At 40.1% G+C, this 19,754-nt stretch overlaps 1 protein-coding gene across 5 annotated transcripts in view; it reads right to left on the bottom strand.

The window, feature by feature from the left end:
* The window catches only part of BAZ1A (bromodomain adjacent to zinc finger domain 1A), a 66,823-nt gene that overhangs the window by 31,487 nt on the left and 15,582 nt on the right, over nucleotides 1-19,754 (bottom strand). For all 5 annotated transcript variants that reach the window (XM_051806241.1, XM_051806240.1, XM_051806243.1 and 2 more), the window contains 5 exons: nucleotides 13,181-13,324; nucleotides 6,564-6,665; nucleotides 3,678-3,765; nucleotides 1,930-2,064; nucleotides 1,287-1,389 (listed from right to left, as the gene is read on the bottom strand). In XM_051806241.1, coding sequence (XP_051662201.1) covers nucleotides 1,287-1,389; nucleotides 1,930-2,064; nucleotides 3,678-3,765; nucleotides 6,564-6,665; nucleotides 13,181-13,324 — 572 coding nt within the window. The remainder of the gene's footprint in view (nucleotides 1-1,286; nucleotides 1,390-1,929; nucleotides 2,065-3,677; nucleotides 3,766-6,563; nucleotides 6,666-13,180; nucleotides 13,325-19,754) is intronic.

Here is a 19,754-nt window from a genome sequence, read left to right as displayed (position 1 = left end):
TAAACAGGAAACTTAGGATCACAAGTGAACGAAATGAAAAGAGATCCACTCTTACCAAGTGGATAGTACTGAAAAAAAAAGACTTTGGTTACATTTTCCTATAAAATTTGGAAAATGTGCTACATTGCTTCTACAGACAGCTACTACACGTGCCAGCCGTGTCTCTCAGCCAGCAAACAAATGCAGTGAAGTTGATCCCTCCAGAATCTTCTACATACTGAGAAGGCAAGTCTTTCAAGGTACCTGGTATTTTGCTATCTTTTCACATTGTGAAAATGTGTCTTAACTAGCCTTCACACAAGAGAGGAAGCAGTTTTGATGTTAATCAGCTGTTACCTTGTTCTATACTGTCATTTCCAGCACACAAACAAGTAGATGCTAGTTGTGCAAAAAAGTGGATGCACACAATTTTAATGGATAACACAAAACTCTAGTGTCCTGTCTCCTATGAAGAAAAGGCCTAAAGCAGCATCAGACAACTCTGCACTTATTTAAACAGATGTTGGACTAGGTAATTTCTAGATGTCCTTGCCATCCTAAAGCATTCCATGTTCATGGAAATGACAGGTTGAAACTGGAAGTTCACTAAAATATTTCCATAGATTAAAGCCTTTTCTTCGGAACAACATAAGTTCTTAAAATCCAGAAGAATATCTCCTTGTCTAGACTTCGTCTCTTCAAGAAGACACACCAGTTTACCTAGTTAAACCCACAGGCTTGCAGGTCCCCTTACTTATTTTGAAATCAAGTTTAAATTGATCAGGAACAGGTCAAAACTAAGCCAAAATTATTCAGTCAGTCCAAACTAAAAATCTCTTAAGTGATTTGTGATATTTTAAACAGAAAAATTCAGAATGTATTGCAGTTGTTTTAAATTTTGAGATAGTTTTTCCATTTACACATTTTCCTCATACAACATACTGATTTGTGTTACATGTTCATGTTTTGATACACCTTCAGATGGTAAAATTTTGCATGAGTTCATCACTCAGACTTCTGCAAAAATTTTTTAGCTCTTTATTTATCTGAGATAGAAATCAACACAAGTTGGACCACAAGCTTCCTACATTTCCCCAGTTCAGTAAACTAAAACGAAAAAAAGGAAAAAAGATCAGGAAACAACCCTTCTAACCACTAAAAGGAGCACTTTGCAATAGTGCTGTGGCAGTAGCGTCTTTTTAAGTTTTCCATTTGAAAGGTACAACCCCAAAAATACTGTAATTATAGCCTGCTCTCAAACCTGCAAAAACTGGTTCTACTGGTCATAGGACTAAACCTCAACTTACCCATGGCCGGCGTATCTTCTTTTTGCTTCTGGAACCTTGTCCTTTCCCTTGATACTTTACTTTTGCTTCCTGGGGTGTTTCGTTTAGCGCTAATATTGTCCTCCTGGTTGAAAATTTGGAGGGGCAGAGGAAAAAAAGAAAATAATAACTACAGTGAAATGACCAGCAAAAGATATTCCTAATTTTTCAACTGTTCTCTAGAACAAGATAAAGTAGATTAGAGCACCAGGATTCTCCATATTTAAATACAGGCAAGTGATATATCTGTATCTGAGGGCAAGTGACATAATTGTATCTCAGAGTTCAAATTAAAGCTTTTTAACAAATTATTTATCAATCCCAGAAGGGACAAGTACTCTGTGCATCTTCACAACACACTGAAAAGCTACTTTCTTGATGAGATCACAAAAATGAAGATAAAAATAAGAAGATAACATAACAAATATGGTCCCTTTTACTGGTTGAACTATAAAGCAATTACTTTAATAGCAATTATGTAATATATCTCAATTCATCCTCAAAGTAAAGAAGCATGATGTCAACCTTGCATTTCAACTGTTCCAAAAGTTCAGGAAATTCCATCCAGAACTTAGAAGACTATGTTGACGTGTCTTCATCTGGGATTAAAAATGTTATTACTTACAAGACTAGTAGATGCCCTCTTTGGAGGTCGCCCTCGCCGTCTGCTTGCAGGACTGAAGATAAATGTGGGTGGGTCATCAGGAAAGAAGTAGGAGAAATTTTGTTCTGCTAGGTTGTATTTTTCAATTGATGTTGCCTTAGTAAGAAAGATGAAAACAGATATTCATTGTGAAATTCTTACCTTTTCATAAATATAAACTAATTATTGAATAATTAATTAACAGAAGACAATAAAAGTAACCAGACTGACAACTGGTTAACTTTGGATAAGAAATAAAGCTCTGAAATAGTCTAAGTGTAGAGTTAATCTACAAAGTAGATAATAACGTATACAGCACACATCTGAAAACAGAATTTTGCTTCATTTGGTAGGATGCTATTTCTTTAGATGCCTTTTAGCAAATACAGCTGGGCACAGTCATCCTAGCAAGTTATTGAAAAGTGTCAAGAATGCCTTTTGACTGATAAAGTCAGAAAATTAACTTATCGAATAATTACATAATTCTCTATGATACTCATTTCTGGAGGAGGACCGCTCCAAAATGTCAAAGTTTCTTTTCAAGTCTACTTTCTCAACCTGATGCCTTCAGGAAGTCTGCCCTTGTCACGCAATACAAGAGGAGACATTCCAAATACGACATGTTCGCATAACTGAAATTCAAGGCAATCAGCAAGGGGACAAGGCACTCCACAGAAAGCTCAAAGACAAGATGACAAATGCACACATATACAGAATATAACAAGTTTCCTGAGGCTCCAGAAAGCGTCACTAATAGATCACTAGTCCTTAATGCATTACAGTGAGCTAGGTCAACGCGATCACTAACAAGCCCAAGGAAGGGAGTGTTTTATCCCTTTCAGCTCTATTTTCTCTTATTTCCATTTCTTTAAAAGAGACAGACTCTAAAGTTACAAACTTATTCAGAAATTGATTGCTGTTGTTATTTTCCACAACTTTTAGAGGCAAGACTCTCACTGATGCTCTCATCTCTTCAACCCTTCCTGTCCAGAATGAGCAGTTACATGGCTGTACAACGAAGTACCAGACAAATAAAAAAACCATGCTTCTTTCTTTCCAAAAACAAGAAGATAACATGGATTTCAGGGTCAAGTCTGCAATACATAGTGAAGGAGTCCAGGATCTCCTGTGGCACAACAGGCAAGGCAAGGGGAATTGCTGCCTACTTGGTAAGTGTGGGAAAAGCTGCTCAATTCCTTGAGCACAAGGAAACAAATTCTCAGTCATCCTGCACTAAGATGTGAACTTAAATCTGAACTTGTACTGAATATCATATCTCATCTCATAAGATGTCTCACTGAAGACTGAATTCAACCTACCATAAAACATTTTCCAATCAAAAGCATTACAACAGAATAGTATTGGCATACTGTACCAAAACAAAAACAGTTTGTTTTTATTTGCCTTAGAAATATCAGGCATATCTTGAAGAATGAAAACAACTCATGTGTTAGACTAAGCAAAAGTATATTATGCTTTAATAAATAAAATTTTTCTAGGTAAATGCTCCCTTTTTTATTTTGGGGACTTTTCTAAACTGGTATCTAAAAAAGAAATGTACCATCATCTTTTATTTTGGAAAAGTCAAATACTAAATTGGTATATTATAATTACAAAAAGCTAAATTTGAGGTAGTTTAAAAAAGAAGCTTGAGCAGCTTGTAGAGAAGAGCAAAAAAAATACTAAATAGGGTCAATATTCTATCCCATAAATTATTCCTTCTTACTTACCTTAGTTTTAATTACTCCATCATGTGGTTCACAGTGTTGTTTCAGAAAAAGTTTAAGTCTATCTCGAGAAAAGAGATGTTTCCTCCGGCTGTAGTAGGAAAGAAAGGTGGTATTATCAACTAACATCTTTAATTATTGTTTAAGTACAGCTGAAAATATGTGCAAGAGTCATGTAACAGACCACACCATTTACCTTTTTCTTATTTTCTTCATTATAAATAACATCCTTAATATTGTAACTAACAACCATTCTTTGCAACTCCAGTTGAATTAAAAAGTTCCTTACGAATAAAATAAAACCCAAGTAATACTTAAACAGTTGGTTTATGCATCTACAATTTTTATTTTGAAGATCCTGATACGTCCTCTTTTATAAAAACATACAAACTCCACAACCTATTCATCCATGGAAGATCCTCCAAATATTTCTTAAAATTCCCAAACAAAACTGAAGTCTGATTCATAGAATCACAGAATCAACCAGGTTGGAAAGGATCTCCGAGACCACTAAGTCCAACTCCTGATCCACTACCACTGCGGTTACTAGACCATGGCACTAAGTGCCACATCGAATGTCATCTTAAAAACTTTCAGGGATGGTGAATCCACTACGTCTCTGGGCAGCCCATTCCAATGCCTGATTACTCTCTCCGTAAAAAATTTCTTCCTAATATTCAACCTAAACCTCCCCTGGCACACCTTAAGACCGTGCCCTCTTGTCCTACTGCTGGTTGCCTGGGAGAAGAGACCAACCCCCACCTGGCTACAACCTCCTTTCAGGGAGTTGTAGAGAGTGATGAGGTCTCTCCTGAGCCTCCTGTTCTCCAGGCTGAACAACCCCAGCTCCCTCAGCCTCTCCTCATAGGACTTGTGCTTGAGTTCCTTCACCAGCCTTGTTGCTCTTCCCTGGACCTGCTCAATATCCTTCCTGAACTGAGGGGCCCAGAACTGGACACAGTACTCCAGGTGTGGCCTCAGTGCTGAGTACAGAGGAAGAATCACTTCCCTGGTCCTGTTGGCCACACCGTTCCTGATACAGGCCAGGATGCCATTGGCCTTCTTGGCCACCTGGGCACACTGCTGGCTCATGTTCAGCTTCATGGCAATCCAAACTCCCAGGTCCCTTTCTGCCTGGCTGCTCTCCAGCCACTCTGTCCCCAGCCTGTAGCGCTGCAGGGGGTTGTTGTGGTCAAAGTGCAGGACCCGGCACTTGGCCCTGTTGAACCTCATCTCATTGGAATCAGCTCAACTCTCCAGCCTGTCCAGGTCCCTCTGAAGAGCCCTCCTGCCTTCTAGCAGATCAACATGCTCCCCCAGCTTAGTGTCATCTGCAAGGGCTGGTGATTTTGAGATATCTGCCAGCTGCTTGTAGAATAATTCATCACCCTCATCATCCTGATTGGGTGGTCTATAACAGACTTCCACCAAGATGTCAGCCTTGTTGGCCTTCCCCTGATTCTGACCAACAGGCACTCAACCTTATCGCCACTGACCTCAAGTTCTACAGTGTCAAGAGACTCTCTAACATACAGAGCCACCCCTCCATCTCTCCTGCCTTGCCCAACCCTTCTGAAGAGCTTTTAGCCATCCGTGGCAGCACTCCAGCCATGCGAGTCATCTCGCCACGTTTCTGTGACGGAGACTACATCATAGCTTTCCTGCTGCATGATGGCTTCCAGCTCCTCTTGTTTGTTACCCGTGCTGCATACACTGGTGTATGTGCACTTCAGCTGGGCTGCTGATTTCACTTCTAACTCAGGCTTTCCACCCTTAGGCTCATCTCTGGAGAGCCTGGTTTTAACCCCTTCCCCCTTCAAACCTAGTTTAAAGCCCTCTTGATCAGCCCCGACAACTAACAGGCTAGAGATCTTTTGCCCTTGCTAGATAGATGAAGCCCATCTGACTCTAGCAGGCTAGGTACCATAGAATTTGCCCCATGGTTGAAAAAACCAAAATTCTGCTGGCAGCACCAATGCTTTAGCCACCTATTGATGAGTTTTCCTACTCCTCTCCTCATTTATCCCTGCTACTGCAGGAACTGAGGTAAGCATCACCTGTGCTCCTGTCCCAAGGACAGGACTGTTTCAGGAGAGAGGGAAAACAAACAAGAAAACAAGGACAGCACAAAAGCAGCATCACATCTCTCAAATGGGAAGACAAGCCAACAAGGGGGAGGTGAATTCACACATTGCTTGGTCACGGTGTGGCACTCCTTACAGAGGACAGTGGGCACTCTAATGGTTCCTGGCATTCCAGGGAACCCACACTACTTCATGAGAACGAAAAAACTAACTATACAGGAATGTAGTTAATGAAAAAAATCAAATCCTGATTCCTGCTGGAACTAAATGACTTGCAATCACCTAAGTTTTTTTACAGGATCCAGTTATAAAGTTTTGATGCACAATCTATTCTAAACACATATTTTAACTTAATTCAAGACAAAATTGTTATTTAAGAAGCAAAAACTCTGCAGCTTTCTATTTTAATCAGTCTGATTGCCAGTGTCTGCTCCAACATTTCAAACCAGCAACGCTACCATAAAAAGCACTCACAATGCCAATAGTTTATTAATATTATAGAACAGGATTCCCAAACTTTATTCCACCTACTCCATCAATCACAACAGTAGCCACAGGTATCAGAAGTCATAGCATGTCTCATCTCTGCGTCAATGAAAGCAGAGATTTGCAAGGAGTTGCTAACTGTGTTAATGCTAGTAAAGCTTCAAACCATTGTTACAGAAAGCCTGTAGCACAGTATTTTGTTCCAGTGCTTTTAATTAAGAGCTCTAACATTGTTTTAAAATGCCATTTTATATCAAAAACAGCTCACACAACTCACAGGTATAAAGTACAATTTTAACTTTAACATACTAATTTTTACCTTAGTTGAGATGCTTTAACGATAACAGGTTCATACAAGTGTTTTTTAATAGGTTGGACTTTGTATTTGAACAAAGAAGGTTCAATTATGGCTTTCTTCTGCCTAAAAAAATTAAAAAAAAAAAAGTTTATATTCACACAATATCAGCCTTTTATTGCACATTTAATATATTCATATGCCTACACAATGGATCTCTTGAAAATACCAATCTATATTTAATACAGGCTGTAATTTCCAGTGGTACCAAAGAGGACCTATTAACTTGTGCCAACTTTTCTGCTACAATATTTAAATCTGCATCAAAACCAGTTCCTGGAAGAAACAGGAAAAGTGATCAGGGATGTTGGTTTTCTTAGCAGGGAAATGGGAGATAAGAAGGGAAGGAAGAATAAAGAAATAAAGACAAGTAATGATACATCCTTATCCCTCAGAAAGTCGTCTCCTTAATATTCTCAGTACTCATGATGGCAACGGGAAGACAGAAAAAAGAAGAAGAAGATGATGAGGAAGGAGTCCAAAAGACAGAATTAAATAAAATGATTAAAAATACTAGCCCTAGAGCTACCAATCACATAGCAAAACATGCAACATTCAACAACATTCTGAAAATAACAGAGATCATAAGGCAAAGCATCAACACTTTAAAATAAATGCTTATCAGGTTATGTATTTTATTGTGCATTTCCTTTTTCCAGCCAGCATTACAGAGAACTAGGTTTTTTCCTCTGCATGCAATATATTTCTTCAGTTTTAATGTAAGAGTAAAGTGTTTTTACACCTCTTCCTAGGAGAATAACACCCAGGTCTGGTGTGCTACCAAAATAAGATTCATTCCTTTAAAAGATGAAGAGAGGTGGTTTGCCATAGACAATATATTTTAAAAGTGTGGTACATTTATGGACAGACTTCATGAACAGAGCTAAACTAATGAGACTTTCTTTAAATAATGCTGCATTTTGCTATTAAATAACAGAACTAACTTCTCTTAGGTGGCAATTTGTAATCAAGTTGTAATGTTTTATCAGGAATTCAATCATCATCTTATTTCATCAGTAAGCAAAGTTGAAGTAGTTGTTATGTGGATGAACTAGGAGATTTAAAACTATGCATTTCATCATAGTCAGTCCTTCTGGCATTTACAAAATGCTTTAAGGTGGAGTCTGTACCAAAATTAACCAATATACCACTTGCTATTCTTTAGCCCTGTGAACAACATACACAAGATGTAGAGAAAGGTACTCGCCAAGGTTGTTGACTATGAAACTTGCTCCAATTCTTATTCTTCCCCACTAACTGTGAAACAGAGTACAAAGAAATGTACCATTCCAATGCCTAATAATAAATACATTCATACAAATTAAATGTAAAAGAAAACAGTACTTATTCACCATCAGTGTCGTTTCAGATGAGAAGAATTTGCAAATTTCTCATGAAAAATAGTTTATGATGATTAAATTATCAACATAGTTAAGAATAAATTAAGGGATTGACCAAAAAGGAGATTTATACTTGGACACAGCAACACATCTACTAGACCTACAGATAGGTGCTATCATATGCAGTGTCTTGCATGATGCTATCCAAGTCAAAATCTCAAGTTGAATCACTCAGACCAATTCAAATTTAAGAAATATAACAGAAAAAACCCACCCAGCTAGTCATATTAGCAAAACAGAGATAAACTGTTTATATAAAGTAGTACAGTATATCCACCAGCAAGATTTTAATGTCTCTACATAAGCTTGTTGAAAGAGTCTTCGTATTTTGGTCATACCATGACTTGGTCTTCCATGATTAGTTTTCCTATCTTGAGACTGAAGATGAAGTTATGAAGGCTGTTACTAGGGATTTCTGGATAGTATAAAATACAAACTTGCTCTTTACCATACATCCCTGTGTTTCCAGCCCTTTCATCTAATAAGCTGAAGAATGACACAAATAGATAATGTTCAGATAAAAAAATAAAAGGCAGACTACCAATGTTAAATCAAAAGTAAATTAGCTTATTTATACATTTTGAATAGATTCTAAGCTCTGATACTGTCTGCAGTCAAATGCAGGGCCCAAAGTATAATCAAATGTTCCACTCTTGTATCATTAATCTTTACTTTTTAGTTTGAGTAAATCCTTCTCTCAACTTCAGTGAATCATACGCAGTAGCCCAAACCTAATTTCCAAGACACTACATTTTTTCTGCTTAGTTTCTGAGTTTCCAATTATTATCCCAAGAAGTGAACATATTCCTGAAATCCTCCTCCATAAATTCAAATTTAAAGTCAAAATTTTGCTTAGTACCGAAGAGGAAGAAAAAGATCATTCGGTACACATAGAAAGTTCTAAAATTTATACAGATTATCTAGCTGCTTTGGCATAAAAGTAGTATTATGTTTGGTTATATTTTACTTTATAAAGTATTATAGAAAACACACAAGAGTTAGCAAGGGTTAGACCCATTCACAGCACAGAGCCCTCATGGAAATCTTCACAGCACAGCTCTGACAGACAACCAGATCCAGAGGAAAAAAAATAGAGTATTTTGTAATTTAGTAGGTAAAAACTGGAACTGACTCACTCATATTACACTAGTTTCTAATGCACTCAAGTAAATGTGGTTAGTACCTGTGGCAACGTCCTGCATTTTTGGATGGGTTTATACTGAACCACTGACAGGTAAGAATCTCATCAGGCCTTCAATTACTTTGGCATGGTGACCACATGATCTGGACACAGATTTCTTCTTACAGTACTGCTATGCTGTATTCTGACAGCATGGTATTAAGGTAGCTTTACCAAGAAACTTCTGAGACCTTAGAATCACAGAATTGTTAAGGCTGGAAAAGACCTCTTATATTGAGCCCAACTATTACCCTGGCACCACCATGTTCACCACTAAACCATAGCCCCAACTGCCACACTCACATGCCTTCTGAACATTGCCAGAGATGGCAATTTCACCACTTCCCTGGGCAGTGTGTTCCAACATTTGACAACCCTTGGTGAAGAAATTTTTCCTAATATCCAACCTAAACCTCCCCTAGTGTAACTTGAGGCCATTTCCTCTCATCCTGTCACTTATTAATTGGGAGAAGAGACTAACACTCGCCTTGGAACAATCTCATTTCAGGTAGTTGTAGAGAGAGGTAAAGTCCCCCTCGAGCCTCCTTTTCTCCAAGCTAAACAACCCCAGCTCCTTCAATCTTGTCCTTCTCAAGTACCTTGCCCAGGGCACAACGGCCTATACTATGAGGTCTGAGTCTTGCTGGAGCTACCTATACCTTATGGTATTAAGGGAAGTAGAAAAATTGCACAGAAAAAGAGTTAGAAGATCAGGAAGGCATCTAAAATGAATGCTGTCCCACTTTTCCAAAAAGAGGTAGTGACTTTTCTCTTTCTCTCTGACTAAGTCTAGGAACAGAAAAGGCTCCCTTGAACAATGCTAGCTAAATAACACAATCATTTTATGGTCTCCTTATGCTCCAGGGCAAGCCTTACACAGAGGTAACCTGTCAGGATACTGATCCCGACAGGAAAGCTGACCTCAGCACACCTTTGAAAGTTGCCACTGACAAGCAACTCCTACTGACCAGTAACAACTGCCCATTTGGAATTGCAAATATTTTCTGTAATCTGACTAAAACTTCAACGACAAAACAGCAATCTGAAGACCGTTAACAACACACTAGTTATACTGCTCTAGGTACAAGACTACAGCACTTTGCAACAAAATCCTGACTTTGAACCTCTGATGAAGATTTTAAGCTGCCTTTAATCCAGTACTTTGGTCTTTCCTTCCAATATAAAGTGGACTAAGACCTACCATCATTATTATTTGATTCAAGGGATGGAGGGATGAGAGAGGAAGAATGGAAAGACTTAAAGACAAAGAAAGATTTTTGTACTGAAGATATTGTATACGTTTAGTGACAAGCTATGCCCACACTTTTTGACATATCCAGTAAATAATTTCTTCTCCAAATAAAGTCAGAAAATTCAGCTGAAGATGGTAAGAAGCCTGGACAGTAAGGTTCCACTGACATAATTTTCAAAAACTTTATTACCTCTTATATCCCAAAATTTGCAGAAACCATTAACCCTTCCCCAAAATTGTTCTTCATTTCAAATTGAACAAACAGCCAAATTTACGTCTATGAACCAGCAAACCAGAAGATTTTTTTCCGTAGTATTTCTGATGGTTGATGATGATTCACCTTACTCAGAGGCCCTGGCAGAAGGAATCCCATGAATTATTAAGTTGCAGCTGAATTGTACACCTTTGTCAGTAAAAGCCCCTCTACCTCCAGTCTGCTGCCAAGTGCTAAAAGCAAACACAAGAGTTCAACCTTACCCCTAAAAGTCTAGCAGTTCAAGGTATGAACACTGCTATTCTATGTGACCACTATCCTATGGTACCAGAAGGTCCCAGGGCATGGTATAAGCGGTTTAAGAACTCAGAAGACTTTTGCTTCATAATCCAGGCCTTAGAAGGCAGCCTATTTTTCTGCAGGACTAAAGGAGTGAGCACATCCTGGCCTCTTTCTCCCTGTACCATCCCAACTTTTACTGCAGAATACAATAAAAATGGTCAGCAGGAACACTTGTACAGACTGCATTGCTATTTCTGCTTCACACAGACAGGAGTAGGGTCACAGAAAGGCTGGTATCTCTAATGACATCTATTTTCAGTTAAGATTCTCCAGCCTTACAGATTCTTTGGGAAAAATATTTGCAGATGGCCCATCAATCTGTGCTGTGCTCCCCTCCCCCTTTTTCACAAACACCCCAAGCATCTGCTGTACCATTGTTTGCCTGCACACAAGTCTTCGGGTTTTGAGACCCAGTCTTTGTGCAAAGCTGCAGTGCTGTTAAAGGCAGAACTATCATTCTGCACATATCAACTGTGGTTGATATATACTATTGGTTGGATATATACTATTGGTCTCAACATGACTAACATCCATACTCCCCCAAAGAAAAGTCTCTCCATAAACAGCAAAATATAGTCCCTGAAAGATCAGGGCTGCAAAATGATGTCATTCAGTTCAGTGGGATTTCTTATTTTTATGAGTAATGGTATAAAGAATCTTAAATGCCACACAAAAATTGACAACTATGGTTTACTTTCAGATGGGTTTTGCAGGTACAGCAAACAATACTTTTCAAGTTTGTATATACCCAGAATATATCTAGAGAACAACTGATGTGTTATTACACTCTCTCATTTGTTATAAACACTCACTTAAAACTTCAAGTAAGCATTTTAAAGCCATAAGAGGGTTGCAATTTAAACTTGTAGCACAAATGTTAGTTAGGTGTGTCACAGAACAGTGCTTCAAAAGTTAGTACATTCTCACAAGATTTCCTTTTCTCTCCCGTCTCTGCACTGTCAAAATAACTAATCAGCTGGGGACAACCACAGACTGCCCGGGAGAGCAAGACTTAGTCTTACTGCCAGCTCTGCATGCATGGAAATGACAGCACTATAACGGGATCAATCCTACAGTCAGCACTGTGCACACTTGCATAATTCAAAGAATAACCTCCTTTCAAATGCCATATGCCTTTTGGAACACTGAAAATGCATTTATTTTCTAAAATATGTAGGACATCTTCATGCACAACTTGGACACTGCCTTCAAGAGACAGCAGAAAAACTTCAAAATTATTTACCCCATGTTATTTTCTTAGCCAACTGAGGAGCTCTATCCTAGTTATTCAAGGCATGTCAGGACATGATTTCATCATGCAGCAATCAATGAGATTAATTTCTGTATCAATGTGACATCAAAGTCAATAACAGTTCATGCAAAGCCTGTTGTTGCTAGATGCTAGATACTAGACTGGGGCCCAATTCAAACCCTCTTCTTTCACCATCGTGTCTGTGAAGCACAAAAATCTTCTCATAATGCTAGGATAAGATGCACAGAGAGGTTCAATTGCTGATCAGTAAAGGGACACTCCAAACTAAACACCACAGTTACAACCAAGAAGCTCTCATATTCAATGTTATTAAGCGATTTCAGCCTATAGAAAATTCCTGAAGACAAGACACGTTGTTTCACTGCACCTAAAATCATAATCAAATCCATTAAATACAATGGTATATATTTATATGGACCCACGCACAATGAAGAAAGCTTTGTATGTTTTTGGTTTCTTGGACACAAACACGTGAAGTCTCCAGGAAGACTTTTCAGAGTTTTAGTCCTTCTCTTATGAGGCAATCTCAATTCTGAGCCCCATAATGGAAGTGAAATAATACCCAACTGCAGAAATGCGGAACGTGACTCCATTTTCCAAGCTAGAGCAGCACAGGTTCTGCAGCACAAAGAACTACTGACAGGTGCACACAGCTCTTCCACCATCTCTCAGCAAAAACACTGCCATTGCAAACAGATTAGCTATGATTATTCTGTAGGTACTCCATTTCTCACAATGCAAAGTTTTCTGGTGGATTAGCATAACTGGCACCTGTGAATGTTCAGCTTGTCACCTTCAGCTGTCTGAACACTCGCAACCCATACAGATCAAGTAATTTGTTTCAGTCAGACTCTGCCACATCTGCTTTAGTCTCATTTCCACCCAATCAGAACAATTTATACTGTAAAAGAATCACGTACCCATTTTGTGCAGAGCTATTGTGCGTTTCTGAGTCATCACTGTCGCTGATGACAATTGTGTCTCCATCAGCACTGCTGGTGTGGCCATTTGCCATTCCATTGTGATGGGCTGGAGGTATGACTTCTAAAATCTTACACTGCAACCTGAAATAGAACACAGATATTTATTAATGTCAAAGTCTTTCACTAGTGCAAGGAGTCTAAAGTTGTAGATGTTATTTTAAGAATACATATATACCTGAACATTGCATTGTCTACTAAATAACTAAGAGCCTTGCACTGAAAAACTAGGTAAAATATTAATTTCATTAGTACCATCTAATAAATGAACAAACTCATCTGCTTACACAGCTATCAGCTTTGCTACTCAGGACAACAAATCAGGTTACTTGTGGTTGTAATTGGTTTTTTTAAGTTCTCATTTAAGTAAACTAGAAACTTAACTCAATGTGTTACTTAAAAACTAGACAACAAAAGTTCTACATCTATTTTGACAGCAGTCTAAGAAAAAGATTTTCAGATCCCAAAGTATTTTTTCTTGTAAGACATCCTCTTCTACTGCTGTCGATGACCTAAATAAACAAGGCTGAAATGATCATTATGCATCTAATCTTAATAATGGCCCATTTATCTGCTGACACATATTAAGGCTCCATCTGGCACGCACACAATTGACAAAACAAGTCTATTCCTTTGCAGTCCTGAATGCTAGTCATAAAAGGCAGAATTAACTACATATCAAAAAGTATAATTAATCAACACTTCATGCTGGGTAACTATATTATAGCTGGTACTTAAACACTAACCTTTCTAGAATTCGCCCCTTTCTAGAATTCCATGGTTTATATTTTTTAGCTTAAAATCCAAAAGCTTTGTCTGATTCATGAAAATTAACTACTGTAGTCAATGGACATCGTCACATGCTACCACTAAAAGCTCAAAGCAGGGGAAGAAAGAACACATAATAATTCTCTTCTCTGGGCACCAAACACTCCCACCTGAAATTAATAAAATGTAGAATACATGAAGTACTGGGCTTGAATTAGTGTGGCGTCACACTTAAGTTAAAAACAAACAAACTCCAACAAATCCATGACAGACAAATTCTAAGTGTTCTTCTATATGAACTCAACACTGGCAAAAAGGAAGCAAAGTCAAAATATTTCTTGAACATGTCTTTCTGCAAGCAGACTACTATCCAAAACCTGTACACACAGGGAGAAAAGTTGAAAACATTAAAATATCCTAGGTAGTATTCACTTGTGAATTTATCAAGGATCAGTAATGTAGTTAGAGTCTGTAGCTGCTCTCTCTAACAAGACGAGAGCTCCAGGATGCTCCAGCAGGTTATTTAAAAAAATATGATAATAATTTAAAAAAACCCCAAACCAACAAAAATATTAACATCCTTGTCTACTCCTAAAGACAACAATATGACCAATGCTTAAATTATCCATGGGGACACCAGAGTTGCTTGCACAGAGCAGAGAGGCAGCCTGGATTCGCTGGCCACAGGCATGCTGCCATTCCAATGCATCCTGCCTCATTTCCAAAGCTGGTTGGTCTGGAGCTGGAAGACATGTTTTGCCAGCCAGTGGAGCCCAACCTAATTAACTGTGAAAACCTAAATAGGCTCTGTGTAAGGAACCAAGAGTACCCAAATATAATGGAGACAGAACCTGGTGGCTGTTCATAAGGTAAGTCCAAGTCCAGCAAGGCTTATTAAGGTCTGGCCCAGCACCAGACTCAGTCTGAGTCCTACTAGAAAAGTCTATCATTAGCAACTTGGTTTTCCACTATCTGGAACATCACAGCTTCCCCTTCGTACTAAGTAATATGGAGCTGACTGCATAGCAGAATTTATATTATTGGGCTGGTTTTTTAAAATCCAACAAAGATCACCTGCTAAAATAAAGACTTCTTAGTAGAACTACTTCTGTTTCAGACTATAAAATATATTTCCTGGGGAGTCCAATTCCAATCAAACCGCACACTTAACCTCTAATGGAAAAGCAAAGGCGCCGCGGCCCGCACGCCGCTCACCCCCGCACGCCGCTGGAGGGAGCGCGCACTCACCGCACTCGCCGCAGCCGCCGCCCCGCGTCCTGCGCTACCCGGGGCGGCCCAGGGACAAAGGGGCTTCAGCGAACACACCCCCAGTCCATCCTCCCGGACAAAAAGACTTGAATATTGGAGTCACCGAGTAGTTCTCCAACACTTAATTTACCTGCTTATCCATCAGGCTGCCCTGTAATTTACAGGGTATCACATCTCCTTCTCTAAGGATGGAAATTATATATTCTATACGCTTGATTCGGTAAGCAGCAAAAGCCCCAATACAGTTTACAGCTGCCTTTTTTTTCCCCCCTCTCTTTATTTTTAAACGGGGAGAATGACTAACAGATTAAGCTATCCCAGAAAGGAAGTGATACTCAGTCTTCTACGCCATTCAAATCATTGCCAGAAACCTCTGGGGAACGAATCAAATTAATGACACATATTACCTGGCTCAATAAAAGCACAATCCAATGCAATTTAATGCTTACTGATAGACAGGAGATTAAAGAAACTGATGCAACCATTCCTTCTGGCATTAAAGAAATAATCTACAAATGATTTTCTAAGTCTTGCTACAGTCAAGTCATGGCTAGTGACACCCAATTCCGGGGACTAAGAGAGGTAAAGACACTCTGCTTCTAGTGCAAATGGTCTGCTCTTTTCAATAATCTAATAATTCCCTGAGTTCACTAATTACAACTCTTATTAAAAAAAATACTTTAAAATCATTACAGAACTTAGGTCAAAGTCAAACCACGCTCACTCACTATTTCCCATAAAATAAGAATTGGGGGCAACTCCACCTAAAAAACCAGCAACATTAAAGTACATAAACGTGTACCCCAAATATCCCCCTCAGCCAGGAACCACTTTCTTCAAATTACAATAAAGATTGTGAAAATCCTTACAGCCATACTAAGTGAATCCCAGAAGCGTTCAGAGAAAGATCCAATATAAAGCCATCTCTACCACAGGCCCAGCAACTCTAGCTCAGACATTGACACCTATACTCAAAACAGTTTTGCTTACCTCTTTCTGCACTACAGGCTGTTATCAACAGCGGGGCACAAGTCCTCTGGTCTGTCCCAAGGATGGCCCTTAAACTTACAGCTCTATTCTTTGTTAAGCTCAGTAACTAAGCTCTTTGAGGTCTCTTATATTACAGGAAGGGCTCCAATAAGTGCTTGGCCTTAGGATTAAATCTGTGGGGTTTTTTTGTTTGGTTGGTTTTTTTTTAAGAAAGAACAGAACAACATGGGAGCCCAAATTTTTTTCAACACAAAGCCAGAGGTGGTATCACTGATGTAATTTTTTTTTAATATCAGTTTATCTTCTCTCTCTAATGAAAAAGAAACCTGAGAACTCCCATCAATTTCCATGAATTTTGTGTAGGGCTGGTCAGCTGCACAGATGAAAGAACATAAGTCACTCCAGCAGTCTAAGGGCAAGAGACAAGAGACTGTGGCAGCTTAGCGCAATTAGCAGAAAACTTTAAGGTCTGACCAAACCTTATCGCTCCCAGAATGGTCAGGAAGAGGCAGGTTGAAGGTGTACAAAAACAAACTGCACCTGTCACCTCAGGCTGCTGCTCTACAAGATGCAGAGATCACCTAACAGTTCCCACCAAAGGGGGAAATCTTCCCTTGCCATTCCTTCTTCCAGCCACATAGCTAGCATGGTGCTTGCTTTTTGTAGCTCTGGCACTCAGTATAATTTACTGATTGCCATTAAACTGAATTCAACTACCTGACAAAAAAAAACTAAACAAAAGAAGATATAAAAAAACCCAAAACAACCAAACAAAAATTCATAACCCAATGTGAAGAGCTGATAAGCTTGTGTCATATCAGCTACTTCAAGCAGCTCACTGCTCGAACGAGGATCTGATGAAACTAGAGCATGTGCAAGAGGCAAATACTGACCACAGAAGAAAGAGGAGGAGGAAGGAGAGCTGTCCATCCACTTGAGAAGTGTGGGAAGAGAGGTTGCCACAGAAGACTGAGGCAGAAAAGTTTGAGTATCTCAGTGTTCTCATCCATTTTTACCAGTTTTTCAGCACAGTTTATGAGGGGTTTACACCTTCTTTGACCTTCCTTTTCTGGTTAACAGACCTGTAGAAGCCCTTCTTGTTATTCTTTGCATCTCTTGCCAGGTTCCATTTCACCTTTGCCTTGCCCTTCCCTCACCCCATCCCTACACAACCAAATTTCATCTCTATACTCTTCCCAGGTCACCTCTCCTAGCTTCAACTGTCTACGCATTTGCTTCTTTCCCTCTAGTTTGACCAGCAGTTCCCTACTCAGCCATGCCAGTCTCTTGCCCTCCTTGCCTGATTTCTTGTTCCTGTGGATGGCTAGCTCTTGTGCTCGATGGAAGAATTCCTTCAAGATCTGCCAGCTCTGTTCCACTCCCTTGTCTTGGAGGGCAGTCTCCCAGGGGATCCCACTGACTAACTCCCTGAAGAGCTGGCAGTTTGCTTTCCTAAAGTTCAGGGGCCTAATTTTACTCCTTACCTCACCCACATTCCTCAGGTCTACAAACTCCACCAATGCATGATCACTGCAGCCCAGGCTGCCTCCAATCTCGATGTCCTCAATTAGCTCTCTTATGTTGATGACTGTCAGATCCAGTATTGCATTGCCTCAGTTAGGGCTGTCTACTACCTGAAGTTAAGAAGCTATCCTCCATGCGTTCCAGGAGTCTCCTGGATTGCCTACAGCTCGCTGTACTACTTTTCCACCACATGTTGGAGTGGTTGAAGACCCCCAGTAGGACAAGATCCTGCAAGTGCAATGCCTCCTGTAGCTGGAGCAAGAAGGCTTCATCAGTAGGCTCCCCCTGATCAGGGGCCTGTAGTAGACACCAACCACTCACTTCCCTTCGTTGCCCCGGTCTCTGATTCTTACCCGCTGGCTTTTGATCTGCTCAGGGCTGTTCTTCAAAGATAGCTTTTCACACTCAATCCACCTCTTGATGTAGAAGGCAACCTCAGCCTCTCCTTCCTCCCCTGTCTCTTCTGAACAGCCTGTAGCCACCAAAAGCTGCAATCCAGTCATGGGATTTGTCCCACTAAGTTTCAGTAATGGCAACAAGGTTGTAGCTTTCCAGCAGTACAGTGCCTTCCAACTCCTCCTCTTTGTTGTCCATGCTGCATACTTTGGCATAAAGGCACATCAGCAGGGCTGTCAGCCATGTCACCTTCCTGGAGGATCACCCTTAATTCCTTTGAGATAATTCTCTGGTGTTTCCCCGTTGGCTTCTAATACCTTAGCAGTCCCTGGCTTGTCTCCATAAGACTGTGTTCCAGTGTGGCTCACACATTCCAGAGTCAGCAGAGTGTAGATGCACTTCAGCTGGGCTATTGATTTCACTCCCAACACCAGCATGTAGCCCACAGGCTCATCTTAGACAGCCTGGTCTTATCCTCCTCCCCCCCTTAAAACCTAGTTTAAAGCCTTCTCAATCAGCCCCACCAACTCATGGGCTAGAATCCTCTTTCCCCTTTTGGACAGGCAAACCCCATCTGCCTCCAGCAGGTCTGGTGCTGTATAAACCACCCCACGATCAAAAACGCCAAAATTCCACCGACGGCACCAGCCTGTAAGCCACAAGTTGATCAGGTGCATTCTTCTGTTCTTTTCAGCATTATTCCCTGTTACCAAAAGGACTGAGGAAAACACCACCTCTCCTCCTGTCTCTTCAACCAGACAACCCCAGTGCTCTGAAGTCCTTTTTGATTGCTCTAGGACTTCTCATCAACCTCATCACTGCCAACCTGGACAACAAAAAGTGGTAATAATCTAAGGGTTGAATTAATCCAGGGAGTCTCCTGATGACATCTGTTACCCAGGCCCCAGGGAGGCAGCAGACTTCCCTGTGGGATGGGTCTGGTAGGCATACAAGACCCTCAGTTCCCCTCAGAAGAGAGTCACCTACAACAATAACCCTTCCTTCTTTCTTAACACTCAAAGTTGTGATCCGTCTGGTTGACTAACTTTTTCCAGGCAAGCCCCTTCATCTCCATAATCTGCCTGCTCCTTGAGAGCCTCATACCTACTCTGTAAGGGCACTTGGGAAGGCAAGGGAGGCTGGGAGGGGATTCTCCTATCTCCCCAAACAGGGACTTATTTCCATTCACCCTTATCTTTGATGTCCCCTCCTTCTGTCTAATGGTGAGAGGGCTGGGGTTCCTTGACGCTTGCTGAGCTTCCACTCACTGTGTTTCTCTCAGAAATGGATTGGTGTAACTCCACCAGTCTATTTCTGTCTCATACTCCCTGATACTCCTCAGCCTCTCCACTTCTTCTGAAAGAGGAGAGTAATCCAAGAAAAGGGTAAGTATAACTTACTTGCCAAACTCTCTTTTGTTCAGCTCAGCAACTCAAAGACATGTACACAAGCTATTATCATGAGCTGCAGGAAAAGCAGGTATCTCCATCTACCACTACTGGAGCAGCAGAAGAACACAATTTAAAGAGGAGGAAGACAAGCTACACTCCTCTACATAACAGGCCAA

This window comes from Manacus candei, unplaced genomic scaffold (genome assembly GCF_025592945.1).
Source record: "Manacus candei isolate 608988 ecotype Guabito, Panama unplaced genomic scaffold, ASM2559294v1 h1tg000067l, whole genome shotgun sequence".
NCBI lineage: Eukaryota > Metazoa > Chordata > Aves > Passeriformes > Pipridae > Manacus > Manacus candei.
This window is presented reverse-complemented; position numbering and strand designations above follow the sequence as displayed.